We start from the raw sequence: 20966 nt of genomic DNA, 5'->3' as shown, positions 1-20966 counted from the left end.
AATCTTATGATATCTACCCATCAGGTTTTTTTCAAAAGATGTTTGAATGTCCTCTAATGAAGTACTAAGCTAAAGAGACCTTGCCTATTAACTTTTGTGACTCGTTTTTGGCAACTAGCAGCTGAAGCTACATATTTAGGAAGACATATTGTATAAGAAAATGTTTCAAACTGGTTTAAAAGATAAAATTAAGGATTCATTGATTTGATCACAGCAACCTACTTCTTTTTCTAGCACTTTTGATTGAACATTGATTACAAGAGAGGCGGAAGGAAAGCCACAGGAAATTATTCATATTTTCCTAAAGTCCCTTTGTCTGCTTGAGCTGAGATTTCTGTGGACCCACTATCTCAAGATGAACCTTTATAGATTACTTTGGGGATGCTAAATAGATAATTCAGGTCTGTCCAAAACAGCCATGGAGGAATGCTTTAAGTAAGACAGGAGTGTTCTGGCTCCCATATATTGGATCTTCTATGAATTACACTGAGCATCTTAGTAGTAGTAGAAATACTTTATTCGGTTATGAATAACCATCAAAGTGTACACAAACAAAATGCAATAGTACGAACACATAATACATATCGATCACATTTAGAGGAAATATGTTTAAAAAAGATCATGATAATCGTCCCAGGTTCTTACAATAAAACAATTCCAGTTCATCATCATTGTCTTAAAATAAGATAAAAGTGTCTTAACCACCTCGTGTAATTTCATAAGCAACGTTCCTCCAAGGGCAGTATAAGACAAAACAATAAGTCCATAAAATGACCGTGCAAAGTGCAACCAGTACTAATATGCAAAAAGCCTGATGGTTTAAAATGCATATTTCATTAGAAACAATGGGAATATGCCTAAAAGCAGTTGGCTTTAAAATGTTGTTCTCTTGACCTAAGCAGCGTTATAAAAAGTTGCCATGTACAGACCGCCACATGCAATTTAATAGAACAACATCCTCTCAAGGACACTAAAAAGCAGTACAGTAAGACCATAAAGTGATTCTTGCCCGCAGACGTAACCGGGACAATGCACATGTAGCTAACCTGCCGGAAAGGGCTGGGAATGCCTCCAGGCCCTCGGAAGCCCCTAAAGACCCCACGTTAAAGGACATACTTTAGGCCATCACATACTCCAGTGAGAGACTGGAATCTAAAATAGACTCAATCAGCAGAGATATGGGAAGGGTGCAGGATGATCATAAGCACCTCGCTGGGAGAGTGACTGCTAAATGAGCGACAATTGGCGGACTCCACGCCTGCCCTAACTGCCATGAAAGACCAGCTTACTGCAGTGGAGGCTAAGGTTCGAATATTGGAACTACGGACTTATGATGCTGAAAAGCGATCCAGTAGGAATAATATCTGGGTGGTGGGTCTGCCGAAAAGGTAGAGTGCACCACTATGATGGATTACTTAGAGAACTGGCTGCACACAGAGGTGGCACCTGAGGGCCTCTCAGCTTTTTACGTGCTCAAACGCGCACACCGAGTCCCGTCGAAACCACCTCTACCAGGGGCCCCTCCGCACCCTGTTGTGGCTCGACTCTTATATTACACGGACCCGGACCACGTTTTGGCACAGGCCAGACTCAAGGCAGTTGATAAAACTGTAGTAGGGACTATCCCTGATTTCTCTAAAGCGGTACAGAGGTAGAGGGCTTCGTTCCAAGAGGCCAAGAACAAATTACACCAGCTGGACTTCAAAGATGTGTTGTTCCCGGCAAGATTGAGAGTGGTGACCCCGGAGGGGGCGGAATTCTTTCACTCTTCGTAGGAGGTCGGGAAGTGGCTGGACTGCCGACGGGTGCCAAGCTCTGGCCAGAGCCCTCGACAGCAGCAGGTTTGTCACACCGGCATCTGCAACAAGAGACTGAGTTGGGGATCTGCAGCCCCTTCACAGGGCGCAGTACAGCTGGAGAGGCAGAATGTAATGGAGGTGGTGGCCTGACGAGTGGTAAAGAAACAGGGCTTTTGACGCCGGAGAGGAGTGTACCCACACAGGACTCGGACTCTGATCATTGCTCTAATGCCTCTGAGAACTTGGAGATGCCCAAAGTGGCACCAGAGTCATTTGATTACATCATCTGAACTATTCGACGGACTGGCAAAGGGCTGGGGATGACAGGTGGGGCAACCTGAGCAATGCACAGGCTACAGTGTTGAGCTGGAATTGATATTGCTATACACTGGGTAGACGCTTTGTTGGCTGGGGTAGCCCAGTGGCCACACCCTTCATTTATGCAAACCATTTGAGGACTTTCACGGCTAGTTTTGTTTTTTCCTATTGTTTGGATGGGTAGGGTTGATCTCTTTGCCCTGGGGAGAGGGAGTTGGGGCATCAGTTATTGTTGTGATAGTTGGGGATTCATGAGTCGTACATTGCCGCAAAACGTCTGTATAATGGTCATGATGGGGCTGGTGGTTGGGGGGTTGCATGATAGACTGCATGCTGGTCTATTCCTAGGGTATCAGCCATGGCGGGCCACTGACATATACATTCTTATCATGGAACATTTGGGAAATGCACAATATGTCAAATCGTTACAAGGTGCACCCCTATTTAAATAGGCAAGGAATCCAAATAGCACTCTTAAAGTAGACACACTGAACAGCATCAATGGAGGGGACAGGCATTATGCACTACATTCTCGGGCTATGCTAGGGGGGTCCTGAGATGGATCAGGGCAGGGGGTCCTTTCAGCTCATAGACAAAATAGTGGACCTGGAGGGAGGATTTGTGATGGTGAGGAGGAGACTGTAGGGATGAGAGATTACCATAGTGAATGTAAACACCCCAAACGTAGACCAGAGCACATTCCTACAGAGACTATTGAGACAACTAGAGCCATACATGACTAACTTAGCCATACCGGGGGGGATTTCAATTGTGTGTCCGACACTCAGCTAGACAGATCACACCCCCCACTCTGGGACTCTCAAAACATTTGCGCTGCCTAAGCGTTTAAAGACTGGCAACAAAACTGGGTGCTTATAGACTCGTGGAGGTGGATGTACCCGGTGGAGCGGGATTACGCATTCTTCTCAGGGCTTCGTGAGGTTCATGTTTGACTGGATCTATTTCTATGCACCCTGGCCATTCATGGCTCAGTATGTACTGTCGAATATCTGGCCCGCGCCAAATCGGTACATAATCCTGTTCTTTTGCATTTACAGTGGCCCAAGCCTCTCCCTCCCATCCCTATGTGGAGGCTTAAACCTGAGTCCCTGGAAGACCAAGTCTTTTGTGAGATGATCAGAGCTAAGATAATCCAGTACTTCACTGAAAACACTAGCATGGCATCCTCCCTCCAGATGGAATGGGATGCCTTCAAGGCATTTATCCGGGGATATTGTCTGGCCAAGGCAAAAGGTATCAGGCACACTTTTCTAGGGGAGGTTCAGGCTGCTGAGAGGGCACTTAGGGGCATAGAGGTCAGGTGACCGGAACACCCTGAACTGCAGACTGTGCTTTTGGAAGGTTAGTAGGAGATGGCAGTCCAAGTTGAACGACTTATATGCTTCGATTACAAGCAATACATGGGCAACACGCACGTGAGTGGAATATATCGGTTCCCTACTGGCCTGGTTAGCTACCCCGGATAAGCGTAACTCGATCATAGTAGAAATTGAGGATGAGAGGGGCCACAGATTACACTCACAAGAAGACATCAACAACATATTTACTGGGTATTACTCGACCCTCTATACTAGCTCCACACAGGTGGATGCTGAGGCGATGCAGGCATATTTGGAGATGCTACCCCTACTGCACCTTATGGTGGGGAAAGCAAGAAAATTAGTGGAGGCTATTTCTCCTCAGTAAATTTTGTATGCCATCAAACATATGGCACGGAATAAGACCCCGGGTACCAATGGCTTCCCGGTGGAATTCTACACCAGCTTCTCTTCAGAGTTAACGTAGAATCTTGGAGACCCTGCTCTTGCCCCTTCTGCCCAAATTGACCCACGCAGACCAAACAAGGTTTATCTCGGGTCGTAATATGGCGGTCAATATTCAACGCCTCCTTGCCATTCTAGAAGCTGTGGACTATGACAGAGGTATTTGCTGTTGATATTCAAAAGCATTTGACAGCATCGTGTGGCACTACCTATATGAGGTAATGACACGCATGTGTTTGGGCGAGCATTTCATAGCGTGGACACAGCTGCTCTATACTAGACCGACTGCCAGGCTTTGCGCCAGATGGACTAGCTCTGCAAGCTGTTTAGTCGATCGGGGAACACGGCAAGAGGGCCCCCTGTCTCCACTATTGATCGCCATTGCCTTGGAGCCCTTGGCGGCATCTGCTAGGACTTGGATTGAGTTAGGGGGACTCTCTATAGGGAGCCATCACCATAGGATAGTATTGTATGCAGATGATCTACTTCTCTTCTTAAGTAACATCGGGGAGGAACTGAGGGGAGCAAGGTCTATGTTGGAGTCATTTGGCCACTTATCTGAATCGAGAGTTAAATGGCAGAAGTCCAGACTCTTTCCCATAGAGCAGAAAGATGCTCCCCCAGCAGACCTGATAAACTTGCAATGCGAACCCCGATGCTTGTCCTCCCTGGGGGTTAGGGTCTACCATGATAGGGCCAACCCACTGGATGTAAATGTAGGACGTGCTGTTGGGTCCCTGGGATCTTCTGTAAACTTCTAGAAGACGCTACAGCTTTTGGTGGCAGGGAGAATAGCGTTCCTGAAGATGGTTGATCTCCCCCTCCTTCTCTATTTTTTTAATACACTTCCCCTATGGATCCTGAAAGCCCTATTTAAAGAATTGGACTCCTTGATCACTGCGTATATATGGGGGTCGGGACGCAGATGGGTGGCTCTTGCGATGATGTAGAGGGCGACAACGGCGGACGGTCTGGCGGTCCCTGATTTTGAGACATATTATATCGCAGCCCAACTGCAATGGCTGATCCAAGGATTAGCGCGCAGACGCAACCCGGACCGGAATCCAGGCCCCTTCGTGCCGCTGTTGACTGACCTCCTTAAAGTACTCCTCCGAGAGAGAAGGTCCACACGAACGACTCACACAAGTTTCGGGTAACAGCAAAATGCTGGAATAGAGGCTAACAGAAACTCTGCACTAAAACTCCATGTTCAGTGGAACTGCCCATGGAATTACTGCAGGCACTTCCGTGTGGAGGAAGCTGGCGGGGACTAGATCAGTGGATAGAAGCGAGAGCGACAAAGGTAGGAGACCTTTTCAGGGACTCAGAGCTACTCCTGTTTCGAGGACATCGGGGTGGAATTTGTTCTGCCCCAGGAGCATTTTCTGTTGCATAGAGCGCTCAAAACAGCAATAAGGAAACATTTGGGTGCTGGGGCTACTGCACCTAAAACATCCCAGAGCTGTCAATATATAGCTCTCACAGCAGGCACTATCAAGACGGTCTCCTGCCTATATAGAGCGCTGCAAACAGATCAACAGCTGCCATTAAAAAATTTACGAACTAGGTGGAAGGATGACCTGGGCACCCCTATTACTGCTAAGGACTTAGACAACATACTAGAAAGGACACCTAAGATTTCTAGAAATGCACGCTTCAAACTCATTACCTATTGTGTACTGCATAGATTATACCTGACACCTGTGCGCATAGGGAGATACTTCCAAATAACTAATGCGTCATGTCCTAGATACGGGAAAGAGGGAGCCCACATCCTCCGTGTGTTCTGGGTGTGTCCTGCAATGAACCCGTTTTGGGAAGGGGTCATACAAGCAATTGAGGGGGCAATTGAGAGGGAGATCCCGCAAACTCCGGAACATTATTTATTAGGATGGTTCCCCTACCCGTCAAGGACAAAGGTCCCACGTAAATTTCAAGATTTCTCGCCAAGCGTGAGATAGCGAGAAATTGGAAGACACTGGAGGGTCCACGATTGGTAGCGTGGAAGAAAGAAATGATTAAGAGAGTGGGCTGCGGGGGAGGATACTTATGAGAGAAGGCCAGCGTGGCAGGGTAAGATTGACAGCGGTAACGCCTGGGAAATTCTGGTGGATAGTTTGTCTAACCCTGAGCTAGATACACCTGTATCACTATATTGCACCCTGGACCGGTCTGGGACTCCTACGCTGCTTGATATGGGACTGCACGTTCTTATAGAGTGTCGGGCATCTCCCTGCTCAGCGGCCAATGGCTTGGAACATGCCAATGAATGTGTTAAGAAATGTTATATATGTAGCACCGTACTGACTCATGGGGGGAGCAGGGGAAGGGATTGTTTACTGGCTGGCTATGGGTCGTCTTGACTTTTATCCTGTTATTTGCTATAAGCACTAGATACATCACAAATGTAATGCCTACATTATTTATTACTGAAATGCCAATAAAATCTGTTAAAAAAAATAATCATAAAACAAAAGAAAACTGTCAAAAGGCTATCAAGACAGATACTGAACACAAGTCCTTTCTGATTACCATTTGGGGTGATCAATTTTAACTCGGAGTAAAGCAGCTGCTCTTATACTCCTGAACTTTTCTGTTGCTTTTGTTATAGTGGACCATATTATTTTCAGCAGTAGAATAAACCTACTGGGTATCCAAAGAAGAAACGGTTTGCCTCCTCTCTCTCTCTTGTAGGATACAAAGTCTCTCTCTTTACCCTTGTAAATCATCTCCAATACACTTCAATCAGGTATACCTCAGGGCTCTTTGATAGCATCAATACGTGTTAATGCCTAACGTTTCCTACTGCACAACTTAATTAACTTTATTAACATAACATGCAATAACTACGCAGACAACTCCAAAATCATAATAAAAACTGAAGAACCATGTATGTACAACCAATGATATGTGAAGGCCTTGCCACTTGGCAATTGATCAGCAGGTGATATAAATCCACCATACAATTAACCACTTGACGACAGACATTCTGAGATAGAGTCATTCACAAACTTCCGATCTTGTAATTGCTGAAAATAACTTTACAATAAGATTAATGGGTGTCTATTCCAGTACCCCTCTGATACCAATATGGTGCATGTGTGAGATTAATAATATTTATCATACATGGAATTCTGAAATCTCTGTATAAACGCCGCCTCTAATTTTTTTTATAATCTATGACTTGTGACACACCCAGTTGCCAATCATAAAAAAAGACGTCACAACTCGAATATTATAATGTATTACAGTCGAGTTCTGACGTTACAGGCAAGGATGTTGAGAACCCACCATTTTCGCAGCTTAAGCGGTGGAGGAGTTCTTGATGGGTCTCTTCTGTCTGCAGCTCAGCAGACAAAGGCTCTTAAATAACGTGAAAGGAGGGCGGTTCGTTGGTTGAGTGAGTGAAAGGACTGATGAATAGGTGTGTGAGTAAAAGGGTGGGTGGGTGAATGAGTGAAGAGATGGATGTAAGTCTGGATAAGTGAAAGAATGAATGGATAAGTGGAAGTGAGGGTGGATAAATGGATACACATGTGGATAGATGGATATGTGGAAGAATGGATGGATGAATGAATGAGAGTGGGTGGATGGATGAAAGGGTGAATGGATGGATGATTAAAAGGGTAGATGGATGCTTAAAAAGGATGGATGGATTAGCGAAAGGGTGGATGGATGAGTGGAGCGAAAGGGTAGATAGATGATCCCCCAACTTTAAAAGCTAGAACTGGGTGGAATTCTTGATGGGCCTCTTCTGTCTGCAACTTGCCAGACAAAGGGTAGATGGATGGATGTGTGAGTGCAAGGGTAGATGGATGGGTGAATGAATGGATGGATAGATGGGTAGATGGATGAATAACTTAAAGGAGGGATGAGTGAGAGAGTGGATGGATGGATGAAAGGAAGGATGAGTGAAAAATTGGATATATGAGTGAAAGGGGGTGGATGGAAGGATGGACAGATGAATGTAGTGAAAGGGTAAATGGATGGATGGTATGAAAGAGTGGATGGATAAGTGAAAGAATGGATGGATGAGTGAAAGGACGGATGAGAGAAAGAATGGATGGGTGAGTTAAGGGAGGGTGGATGGTTAGATGGATGAAAGTGTGGATGAGTGAAAGGCAGGGTTGATGAAAGAAATGGATGGATGTGTAAAAGGGAGGGAGGATGGATGGACGGATGTGTGAGTGAAAGGGTAAATGGATGGATGAGTGGTTAGGTAGAAGAATGAGTGAAAGGATGGATGATTGGATGGCTGGGTGAAAGGATGGATGGATGAATGAGTGAAAGGGAAAATGGATGGATGGAGTGAAAGGGTGAATGAATGGGGGGAAAGGGTGGATGAATGGATGGATGGATGAATGACAGAAAAGATGGATGGATTAGTGAAAGGGTGGATGTCGATATAGATGAGTGAAAGGATGGATGGATTGATAGAGGGACAGATAGATTTGGAGATGCATGCATAGGTTAGAATATGGCTGGGTGGACAGATGGTATAGTGAAAGCCTGAATGATAGATGAAAGAGTGAATGGATGGCCGAATGAAAAGGTGAGATTGTGGATATCAGCAGGTGGATGGAAGGATGAGTGGATGGAAGCTTGGATGGAAGAGACAAGAGAGCCCGTTTAGGGAGGTTCGTAATGACATGCTTCGTTTGTTTGGTGCCATAAAAGCTTTGATTCAAAGTGGGGGGTATTTAATTTTCGGGCTTGAGCCGAGGTGAAAGGCAGGTCAGGTCACATAGCATAATTGAAGAAGCTGTTTAAAGCAGGGGACATTGAAGGTTGCTGTTCTTTCTCCTGCTCTGGTTTTCTACCTTACAATGACAAGCAGAGAAAACATGTTTATTTTTTCACTCCTTAGCTTTAGAAAACCTAGAATCTTTCTGGATGTTTCTACACATTCCGAGCTACTGCAGGCTTTTTTCCTGACTTGTATTGAACTGTCTCTATTATCTGTTTTCAATTAATATCTAACAGGCTTTTGATGTGTTTAAGTTTGCACTAGAGGTTTTATTTTTATTCTTCATTTTCTCAAGCATGCTCGCTCTTTTCTTTGAAAGAGCTAGCCACTAGGGTTTTATGCGGCTTTTGGGAAAGGAGATGGTGTATCATATGGGATCAAGTACCCCCTGGCTTACATGATAAGTAAATTGCATGTCATCTCCATAACCTTTTAAAGAAGCTCGGCATTCAGCCTCTTTCCTCTATATGATTATGGAATTTCTCGGTGACTTGCAATATCCTTATACTGTGTGGCAGAGGATACTTTCTTTCTTATATCTAACAAAAATTATATATAGACATTTCAGCTGACATAAATATTGTGTCCTAAATGTCATTTACAAAATCATTGTGTAGATTTTCTATCATTAATTCCAATGGTGCAATATTTTTGTAGACAATGTTTAAGAAACAATGTTTAAATAAGACAATATTCTGAAAAAATGTTCTGAATCACACTGATTTAAGAGTGTCACCGGCACCTATGATTTAATGAACAAAGCTTTGTTGAATAGAAATATAAATTAGAAATCAGCTACAAGAAAAGTCTGGGCTAATGTTTGTTCATGTTACTTCTAATGCGTAACCCTGCATATGGATGAACTATGGCAGGCCCTTCATACTTTAACCAAAGTTACCTTGGCCACGTTTTAAGAATTATATCATTCATATAACACCTCTTTCCTTTCTAATTCAAGGTTGAGTGTTGTGCACATAAATTAACATTCCGTCCTTCAATTGTTTCTTTTGCATATGAGATGTGGGCCCCGTGCTCACTACACCACTGGATTTAAGCTAGCCTGGCTGATGAAGGGTGATGCTCTGAAATCGGTCCCAGGAGGCTTGTTTATGGTCCAGGGAGAACCTGGCTTGGCAGTTCAGGCTGGACTGTTCCCACATGGAACAGGGCCAAGACTGATTTTCATATGGCTGGGTCCAAACTGGGGTGGTGTGGTGAGCATAAGAATGATGGATTAAACCCTGATCTTTGTGACTGGGACTGAATGTTTGCATTGTTCAGCATTCCATACATCAACTGTTTCTTTTGCATATTAATTACCTTAACCTTAATTAGAAAATTGAAGATTATTTATCTCTACAAATTCTTACAAAAAATAAGGCTTTATTGCAGACTTATTGTTAGATACAATGGGAGTGCTTGGGTTAAAGGAATGATACACTGATGTGGGCTTTATATCGCCAACTAATGTACTACTAAGGTACCTCTATGAGTAGAACCATTATGTGTTCATTCAATGACCTATACTGAAGGCAGGTGCTAGATTTATTTTGTACCTCTTCACGTCTTTTAATAGTAAATATGTGAGCAAGGGGTATATATGGTAACTTTATTTGGAGTTGAGTAGAGTATCAGAGTATCAAAGTAAGCCTTGATGTAAAACAGGGAACAGTACAAAGCATAATTTGCGTAGATTGCTGTTTCTGTGAAAATCACTTTTCTGTACATATTTTCTGCTTGTGTGATGAATTTTGTAAATCTGATGTTTAGCTGGGTTTGTTTCTGTGTAAACATAGAATTAGTGCCTGTCGGCAGGTACGGATTCTTATTTGGTTGAATATGACTCGAAGAAAATTTCTCCGTTCTTCTACTAAGGCAGGGCATGTACACAGGATGTGCAGGATTGTATCTGATTTATAATTGCACAGCCTACAGTTATTGTTATCCATTGGTTTAATCCAGGGCGGATTTGAGTCACCCGTTAGAAACCTCCCAAACCTGTAAAATATTAATTTGTGTTTCAAGTGTTTTGAAAATGTTTTCCAAAGGTAGGCCTACCAAATAATTAATAACATAAGTATTAATAGCAATCTAGGCATGTGACCATTTGCAAAAGTCATTTTTAGGTCGAGCCTGGGCAACGCATGCACTGCTCTGCGAGGCATGCTGTATTGAGGTAGAGATCTGAAGCTCCACCCACTCTCAGCTCACAATTTTCATTGGATTGTCATTGTCCACTGTAAACTGTGGCTGTTTATTGGTCAATAGGCTTAGTAGGCCCTCCTTAGCACCTCCTTGTCTCATTTTGTAACCTTCCATGGCAACACAACCCCCGTTATGTGCGTTGTTGCTCTGTAGACTTTAATTACGGCCTCCGTATACTATTTTCTGAAATAGCGTTGCCCTGCCTGCTGTTGCAGGCAGAACATACTCCCTCCTAACTCTTTTTTTGAATTTTTAAAGCACGCGTTTTCAATGCAATAGGTCTCGCATTTGCGAACGTTTAAGCTATTGGCATTGTAAATGACAATGCCTTTTATTTATCTGTTTTAAAAACAACACATAAATTAAAGGCATTGTCATTTACAATGCCAATAGCTCAAACTCTCATATATGTGAGACCTATTGCATTGTAAATGCTTTTTTATCTTGCCGACGTGACATAGATTTCAAATTTTTGTTCAGTGATTTTTTTTATTATATGCCGAAACTTACAGGTGGTGTCCAGAGCTCTTTGATGTGTAAGTTGTGCAACGCTTTTTTGAAGTAGGTTCCTGAAATATTATTTTCTCTCAGGTTCTTTTTTTTCATCCAAACAAGATGGCCAACTGTTTGTTTGTGTGATTCACCGAGTTTATGGCATGTTTAATACATGTTTCTTGTTGTGCTGTACTTCGTTTCAATAGCTCAAATTCAAGTCTTTTTTGATTAGGTGATGTGCTCATTGGAAGGCAAAAGAGCTGTCTGTATGTGTTGCAAATTACTGTATCAAGCGGATCTGCTTTCCTTCTCAACGGTGATTTTCACCCATATGTAATAGTTGGGATGAGTTTGGCGCTTACGACTCTTAGAATGGGCACTAATGATCGACCCCATAGGATTCATAAAAGGGTTGAACATGCAATCCCCATGGAGTGCACTTTAGTTCTGATAAGCATGCAATGCACAATGAAATTTGTTAACAAATATTATGCTTTCCTCAGCGTATAATAGACTCAATAGTTGCTTTCTCCTCATCTTTGGGGAGTGGATGTTTGGGTAATTCAGTCATGTCAGTAAGTCTGCAATATAAAGGTTGAATAAAAGTGGGGCCAAGATGGATCTCTTTTTCAATTCATACACAGATTATATGCACAGCCGTACTGGTAACCGAAACCAGCCCTGGCAAACAGCTCGGCCGGCCCATGGGTGGGAGGATGGGGGATGGCAGTGCTAGTTGGAAGCACCACTCCTGTCTCACCGCTACCACTTTTGTTACAGGGAGATGATATTACAGCTATGGTGCAAAACCGGCCCCCAGTAACAAAAACGGCTTCCCAGGGGTCCAAAACCGGCCACCACCCTGGCGCCCCACCAGGGAAACGCCCAGTGCCTGCTACGGCCAATCCAGCACTGGGTATATCTTTTCTGAAAGTGTCTGGCCCTCTCCAATCTTGACATGCATCTGTTGGACTTGGCCCTTTTTGGCAGGTTCACCCCTAAACTTTTTACCTTAAGTTCTGACATGGTTTTGGTGGTTTTAGGCCTCTGGGAACTTTAGCACTGTGGTCCAGTGTAAAGGTGTGCGCTCTCTGTGCGCATTTGGTGAAGTTGGCCTGCCCACCCATAGGAATGCATTGGGGATAAGTGTGTCCATGGTAATTCCTGGTATGAGAGGAGCAGCCGGGTCGAGTTTAGTATGTATGAATTTGTGAGAATAAATGCTGTGCAATGGTGTGTGCAGATTTATGATGACTGGTGGAGAAATGCCACTTTGAGAAGTTTGACAGATGCTCTGTCCATCACCACCCCCTTTTCTGAATCACTTTGAGAAGTTAGCATTTCTGTGTGCTATGTGTCTGCCTGCCTGATGTGAATGTCTCGCTTGCATGTCTCGCTTGTGAGTGACAGGGGCTGGGAGGTGTGGGTGGCTCCAGGAGGGGCAGGGTGAGTCAGCGCTGGGCTGAATAGGACATCTGGGCTGGGAGTAGTAGGAGGGGTAATCCCCTGACTCTGAATAGGATGGTGCCTGCCCTAGTAAATGCTGGCTCCACCCCTGTGGTGTGTCTGATCACCTAACCCCCACCTGACAAGGGGGTAGAGGAGCTTGCAAAACAAAGTGATCCAAATCCCCCCTGAACCAGTTGCATCTGGTGCCCCCATGCCCTGCACTAAAGACAAACGAAATGTTGATATAAATATAGGGGCTATGACCCCATGGTGTTGTTCAGTTCTTGTTCCTGAATCCTGCCGGGGTGTGCTGCTGCTGGGGCCCAGTGGGGGCTGCCATGAGGTCTTGCCTCCCTGGGCCCTGCATTGTCCCTTCATCTACCAGGACTGTGGCTGCATCTATTCTTCCCCTTGCCTTGGACCTTCAGGACGCCTAGCGCCTTGGGAGCGCTATATTTTACCCTGCCAGGAAGGAGAAGCATGGGCTCCGCAGCGCTGAGCTGCCTGCCGTTTTGGAGGGAATCCTGACGTGGGGATTCCTCCCCCGTGATGCTGTGGAACGGGTGCCCACCCCACTTATGAAAATTCGATCGCGGGTGCCCACCCTGCTTTTTGCTTAATATTAAATGGCGGGTGCCCACCTCACGTTTCTGCTGGTTCTGGCGGGTGCCCTCCCTGCCAGCATCTTTGATCCCAGCGGGAGCCCACCCCGTGTTTCACCACTGCAGCCCGATCGGCCAAACAGGAAGTCAGACAGCGTGAGGTCTGGCGTGGGGCGAGACTTCTGCCTCACCAAAGGAAGTCCCGCCTGCTGGAGATGCGGTGAGGGGAGAGTACCGGCCGGAACCCTGCTGGCTCTACAGTAAAGTCCCGGGTCCCTAGAGGGGGGCCGGGTGAAGGGAGGCGAGGCAGCCGATGACAGCACGGGGCTCCCGTGGCCAAGGTGTGGAGATTGCGGTACCGGGGGCTAGAAGGTACATTGTTGGGGCCTGCCCTCGCCGCATGGAGGAGAGGAGACAAGAGTCCCCAGTCGCATGGAGAGCCCATGAGTAGGGGCTTCTCCATTGTGTGTGCCGGTCGAGGCACAGAGTCTGAGCTGTGCCGCAAGAGAGTGGGCCCCTCCAACGAGGGGGACACATTGTTGTAGAAGGCCCAGAGGGGCCCGTGATCTCCCCAGTTGGCCATATCTCCATCTGCCATGATTGCCAGAGGGCAGCTGCAACAGGGGGATGTGTGGTTGCAAGGGCCCTTGTGTCTCCAACGTTAGGCGTATTTTTTTCCAGAGCCCCCGTGAGGCCCAGAAGGCACAGTTGTGCCAGAGCCTGTTTGCGTCTTCACAGCTGCCCCGCCAGACAGAAGGCAGCTGCAACGTTCTGGACATTTGTTCAGAGGGCACAGTGAGTGCGAAGCCTTATTTGATTTACAGCTGCACGGCAATTAGCGTCAGCTGCTACGTTTAGGCCCACAGTTCTTGGGGGTCATTTTTGAGAGAGCTAGGAGTGAGATGTACTCCTCTGCCCCAGTGCAATGGAGCACTTTGGATTCTGCTGCATTGGCAGCAGCCCTGACTCTGTTGGAGATAGGGCATTTGAGCCCCTTTGAAGAAGCCCAGTTGGCCAGGGGGACCGGTAGGTTTGTAGGGCGCCAGGCCCTAATGTGATTTATGTGGTGCTAGGAAATGTGATTCATATACTATGATTTACGCACTCTGTTTCATGCCTCTAACTGTGGTTTATGTATGAGGTTGATGGTGTAATGTGTATATGCTAGTGAGATTATTCTCTACTGTGAGTTATGCCCCTAATGTGAGTTATGCTTAGGAGGTTAGGGTCTAATGCGTTTAGGCTTATGAGATGATTGCATAATGTGTTTATGCTGGTGAGGTTGGTGCAGAATGCAATTCACGCCTAAATGTGATACTGTGCATAATGTGGTTTATGTTATAGGATGACTATGAGTACAGTGGTTACCAGTGATTACTGGTTGTACATTTTATGGGATGTCCTACTTTTACTAAGTTCACTTTATGATGGTTCTGACAGTGGTCCAGTTGGCCCTGTCAGGTGTATATAATCCCTTGTAGATATTACCTAGTGCCAGGTGGCACAATGTATACTATGTGATTACTATTCTAATGTGTTATGAGAATACAAAGGCTATTTTTGATATAACCTTGTGTGGAGTTCCTTTTGTGGTGTGCCTGGTATGTTGTTGCTGTGTGCGTGCGCAAACGCTTTACACATGACCTCCGGGATAAACCTGACTGCTTGTGCCAAGATACCAAGGGGGTGAGCAGGGATTATCTTTGACGTGTAACTCCCTTGCCCTGACTAAAGTGGTGGTCTTTGCCTGTCTTTGGCGCAAGCCTTAGCCAACCAGAGATCCCATTTCTAAAAGCATCCAAGTATCCACATAGAGTAATTATATAGCTCTTGAAAGGTTTGCAGGGATTACTCAATGGGCCAGTTTGCCCATAGTGCCGCTCATGAGACGTTGTTGAAAAATATTGTGATAACTAAAAACAGACAAATTCAATTCAAATGCAAAATACATATTGATATGCCAAACTGCCAGAAACTGCACATGGGTGGGTTATTCATCTCATTTCAATCAGCACAGGTATCCTTCTTGGAATGCTTTTTGTCAAGCTGTAACCAAAATCATTGTAAGATGGCCACTGGTATGTGCGCAAGCGTGCTCATGCGTGGCAGCCATCTTGCAATTATTTGTTTGCTATTTTCAAACAGCTAATTAGTAATTAAGAAAGAAAGTATGTGCAGGATGCAGCACAAATGGCCATAAGTGAGCAGCCTAGTAAGAGCTGCCTGCCAGGCACTCACAAAAATAATAAGCACAAGCTTTATCAAAAAAATAGGTCACACCTTTGAATGGTGTTAGCTGAACTTTTGGCTTTTCAAATCCTTTTTGCCAATGCTAAACAGCACCAGCAAAAGAAAAAAATTGTTTATTGCTGATACTGAATAGCGAAGGCAAAAAAAAAGTTTGAATAGTCAGCCCTAGCTGTATAAGTGAGCATGCGTCAACACACATGTACACATATGCATCATGACACAGCATATTTCATTTTATTTATTTATTGTTAATGCTGAACAGCATCAACTGAAATAAAAAAGTGTGATGACATATATGGATGCAGGCATTACCATGCATACTCATGTAGGTAAAATAACGCTCAACAGCCATTTTTATTTTATTTTAATTTACTGTTCCCAGACTACAAATGCCTATTTATGAGAGGTAACATTTTTTGAAAGTGCTCAAAAGGAGCAGCTATCTAGCCTATTGCAGCTGCCGAGCCCTCCAAAAATTGCAACAAACAAAAGATGTAAATGAAATGGGATGAAGGTGGATGGGGGAAAGAGGGGAGTAAGCAAGTCACTACCGCTGGGCCGTAGAGAACAACAGTGTGCAGGGAGGGGATGGGGTCAATGTAGGACACTGAGGGGCATATTTACAATGAAGTGACGGAGTGCGGTGTTATTATTCCTGGCTTAACGCCGCACTTCGCTACTTCAGAAACGCAGGGCTGCACCATATTTACAACAATATGGTGCATCCCTGTGTTTCCCCCTGCGCTGGCGCTAAATTTAGCAGCCTAGCACCAATGCAGGCACCCTTGCATCATAGTGCAAGGGTGCCTGCGTTGAGGGGAAGATTGTTTATGTGCAGAAGGTGTCCTTTCCTGCACATAAACAACATTTAAATGACGTTTTGTATCTTTTATGTGTGCTGCTTAATGCAGTACACATAGAAGTTGCAAACCGTCATTTTTTTAAATGATTGTTTATGTGCAGGAAGAGTCACCTTCCTGCAAATGAGCAATCAATGGCAATTAGCTATTTCTATTTGTGCTGCACAACGCAGCACACATGAAAATAGCAAAAAGCGAGGATAAATAAAGCATTTCTCCTCCTTTCGCCTGTTTAAGATCAGGTTTTCCCTTGTCTTAATTGTGGCGCTGCTGCTAATTATGCCACCCTTGTAAATAGGGGGCAGCGTCAAAATCAATGGGTGTTGCGGTGGAACGCCCACCGCAACACCCATTGCCCTCCCCTGTATGCTAAACATAGCGTGAAAGGGGGCCTTTACAAGGACGCATTAAAGCTGCTTTGAAAATAAGGCGAAGTCCCTATCGCTACAGGAATGTCACTGAAAGTGACATTGTGGTGACAAAGTCACTGAAAGTGGCGTTGTGGTGGTGATAGGGACTTGTAAATATGCCCCTGCGTGTTAGAAAAAAAATGAACAGGACAGGGAGGGACTGGGAAAGCTAGGGGCGTTTAGAGCAACATGGAGTTTCTGGGGTCATAGATGCGATGGGAGAAGCGGCACATGGGGAGAGACCAAGAAAACGCATGTACTCCCTTAGAGTGCTTAAAGAAAAAGAAACAAGTAGGTCCCTGTTAACCATGGAAGGATACAAGTCAGACAGTCAAAAAGATGGTAACAAAGCTATGCTCCATGAGAGGGACAACCAGTGGCAAAGGAAGGACAGCCACAGGATAAGAAGCAAGCAAATGAGATTAACAAGAAAGTCAACCAATGATAAGCAATGGGTGACTCGAAGCCCGCTCTATGAATTGGTATTGTACACAATAGGTCTTCGACAATAAACAGCTAAAAGCTGTCTGTAGGTGAGACCTAAAAAATATGGCTGGGGTGGGAATAAAAACTAAAAAACTGGGGGAAGGGAGGCAAAGATGGAAAGCAAGTGAGGAAAGTAATGCACTCTCCTGGAGTCAATGAAAGGCAGGTAAAAATAATCCTCTCATAAGAGCAGCGGAAGAATACAACTCATCCAATCAGAAACAATGTAAAGGTGAAATGTTCCAGTGGCAGGTTTCTGAGATTAATTAATACCATTATGTTTTAGAATAAAGCCCCTGACAAAAGGTCTAGCCGAAATGCATTGGGCCCGCTACCAAAAGTTAACTGTAAAGATGGCTAATGACAACGACGTAATGTGGCATTAACATTACCTACGTTAAGAATTCATATGAAGAAAAATGTATATGAAGTATTAAGTTGAAATTTCAACATTCAATGGATTAATGTTTGACTTTTTCAGATTCCATCGAGGGAGTGTAGATTGGGGACGTTTTTACTGACTGTGAAAACGCTCATATTGTTTGGTTCATACACGTCCCATGCTCAGGAGACGATACCCTTCTGCACCTAATACATGAATTATTGATCAAATAGTAAAATTACCTTCTAAGGAGTGCGATTGCCAAAAATGATTCGTTCTATTCCAGTCGCAGGTCAAACATAGGGAGTAAAGCCATTGAATAAGGAGCAGGGAACTGAGATAGACAGGCAAGCCATCCAGTCATGAACAAGTGGCTCAGCCAAAGCCCACTCCAGGGGTGAACAACCTTTACAACGAAACTTTTACAACGCACTACCATTACAACGCGGTCATTACAACGCAAACCATTACAACGCATTGCGCTGGGGGGGGCACTCTAGGATAGGGAATAAGTTTAATTTACTATCCAACACCTTCCCTAGTGTCCACGGGGACTGGTGTTGGAATAGTAAATTAAACTTTTCACTATCCAGCACCCCAAAGCGCTATGCGTTGTAATGGATTGCGATGTAAAAACCGCGTTGTAAAGGCAGGCGTTGTAATAGCCTGCGTTGTAACGTCATACATCCCACTCTAGGTATTGTATTTTAAACAATAGGTCTTCGACCTGTAGACAAAGCCTAATCCCAGACCCACTTTCCCCTCAAGAGTACATAATGCAACCTGGCCATCCCTCCACCATCAAAGGAATATGCCATCCTGGATTTAGCTACAAGGCCATACAAATGGTAGAATGTGCGCTACAGTGCCCATTACATAACATAACACCAATCCTTCTCTAGATAGAACCCATCACACATGTGCCACCAAAGGGCAGTAACCTTTATTACTTCTCCAACCGGAAATATACCCTCTGCTCCAGCCAGAAAAGTAACCTTCACTCCTGCTTCAGCCAGAATATAACCTTCACATGGTGCAAACCTCTCATGGCCTAAAACCTTCAGGCCCCCTGTACTATCCACTCCGTTCCAAGAATGTACAATGTCCTACCCAAACACCTTCCCACCCCAGTAGTAAGCATGTAGCGCTCCCTAGCCCTCATCTAGGAAGCAGCTCTCAATAGTGCAGCAGGGGTCCAGGGTGGGAGGGGCCCACCACAACCCCAAATATAGCTGTTTTAATTCTAAACCAGGGAACGGCGGCCTGTTTTCCTGGCTTGCATTATGTATGACCCATGGTGCTTTTGATACTCCTCTGCCCGTCTTCCACCCTCAGTCATGGCAGGAATATTCAATGACTGCGCCTTTTTCTTGCTCTTGTCAAATTTGGTGAAACCACCCCACCCTTAACGCCCCTCCAACTTCACCTGCCTCCTTCACACCAGAAGCAAAAAGGTCCCCCTTTCCATCAAGGTGCTGAACACAGCGAATAACCATCCAGGTGTTTCCCACCTTCCTCCGCTCCACCCTATACACGCCCTGTCACCCCCAGACACACACCCTCTCCCTGTCCAACATGACGATGCAGTAGCGTATAACCCCCTGACCACCGCGCCCTCACTCCCAGCTATAGTCCCTCCTCTCTGTCTAGCAATAGCACCTGCAGACTGGAGCTCCCCTGCTGATCCCCCTAGAGCGGCAGAACGCCCCCCCCCCCCCCCTGGGAGGGGCTGAGGCACCCCTACGGTGGGGGCGGATTGCGAGGGGCGGTGGGGGGGGGGGTGCAAGGAGTCAGGGTGCAGCTGTCCGCCTGCTGAGGCCCGCGCCTCACCACCTCCTTGAGGACACCTTCTACCGAGGGTACACACTGCCGGGAAACACCCAGGGCACACCAAGTGTTTGCTCCTGCGGGGAAATGTACAGGTTTCAGGTGAAAGTCTCACACAGGCGCAAGGGCTGGGCCAGGGTCCGTCGCATAGACACTCGCACTGCCTGTCTCGTAGAGGGTTTGACTCCTTGTAACAGTGGGGCATTTCCACGGGGGTCTGTCTGCCTCAGTGGGAGACACATCGCAAAGCAGACGTAGGAATCACACTAACGCACACATCACAAAGCCCACCCAGGTCAGCAGAGGCGCAGTCTAGGCCAGGGCAGCCCTCAGTCGAGGGGAGGTGGCGGCTGCCTGCGCTTCCCAGCCCTGGCCGCCGCCTGCCTGTGATGGAGGGCGGGAGGGAGGCACCGCTGTGGCGGGGAGAAAGGGATGCCGCTCCTGTACCGGAAGGATGCGCTCGGAGCACCAGCGGGCTGCGCCGCACCTACCCCAGCTGTTCCGCTCCTTGCGGCTTCGGGCCATGTCTGCCGCCCCGCTCTGCTCGGCTCTGCTGGGGACGGGGCGGGCGGGCTCGGGCCTGCGCGGGTCCTTCTCCTCGGGCGGGGGATCTGGCCGGGATGCTGCGAGGATGGAGGGAGCCGCTAGCTGCAGCTCAGCAGCGCCCACAGCATCAGCTGCAGCATCAGCACCGCGACCCCGAGAACGAACCTTGGCGTCACAGCCAGTCACACAGAGCCACTGACACACATCCCCGGCACAGGAGCACATGTGCACTGACACGGCCAGGAGCACTGAGCCACTGACGCGCGGGGACCGACCGGCACACAGCCTTTGCACACGAGCACATGTGCACGGATACACCCAGCAGCACAGAGCCACGGAGGAGGACCTCGGCGCGTTAGCACATGGGCACTGGCGCGTGCTGGAGCCAGAGACAGTGACACACTGCTGCTGGCACAGTCCTGACTCACAGGCCCTGCACAGGAGCACATCTCAGAGCACAGACCCGCTGACTCGCAGGCAGAGACGCAGATCCACTGGCTCTCGGTCCTTGCACAAGTGTACATGTGCACTGATAACACACAAGTGCTAAGGTCTCTACAGCTGGGGGTAATGTTTGTGTGGCCCTCATATAATTGTCTGAAGTCACCAGTACTTGGATAGATTATCCATGCCATGGTAGGTAGTATTAACGTAGCGATCACTACCACTAGTTGTGAGCAGTGCACAAGTCCTAAAAAAAATGAAGTGGGGGGACTTACCTAGTTAATCAGTCTGCAAGGGACATCACAGGGCGTGACATCACGGCGCGTGACATCACAAGGCGTGATATCACAGGAAGTGGCATC

General features: G+C 46.3%; 1 protein-coding gene across 2 annotated transcripts in view; it reads right to left on the bottom strand.

Annotated features, from left to right (window-relative positions):
* Window positions 1–20220, bottom strand: part of ATL1 (atlastin GTPase 1) — a 283253-nt gene extending 263033 nt beyond the window's left edge. For both annotated transcript variants that reach the window (XM_078659723.1, XM_078659724.1), the window contains exon 1: window positions 20106–20220. In XM_078659723.1, the coding sequence (XP_078515849.1) occupies window positions 20106–20139 (34 nt within the window). In that variant the 5' untranslated portion in view covers window positions 20140–20220. The remainder of the gene's footprint in view (window positions 1–20105) is intronic.
* Between the last annotated feature and the right edge of the window lie 746 nt (window positions 20221–20966).

This window comes from Lissotriton helveticus, chromosome 9 (genome assembly GCF_964261635.1).
Source record: "Lissotriton helveticus chromosome 9, aLisHel1.1, whole genome shotgun sequence".
Classification (NCBI taxonomy): domain Eukaryota; kingdom Metazoa; phylum Chordata; class Amphibia; order Caudata; family Salamandridae; genus Lissotriton; species Lissotriton helveticus.
Note: the sequence above shows the minus strand (reverse complement) of the source record. Positions and strands in the feature narration are given on the sequence as shown.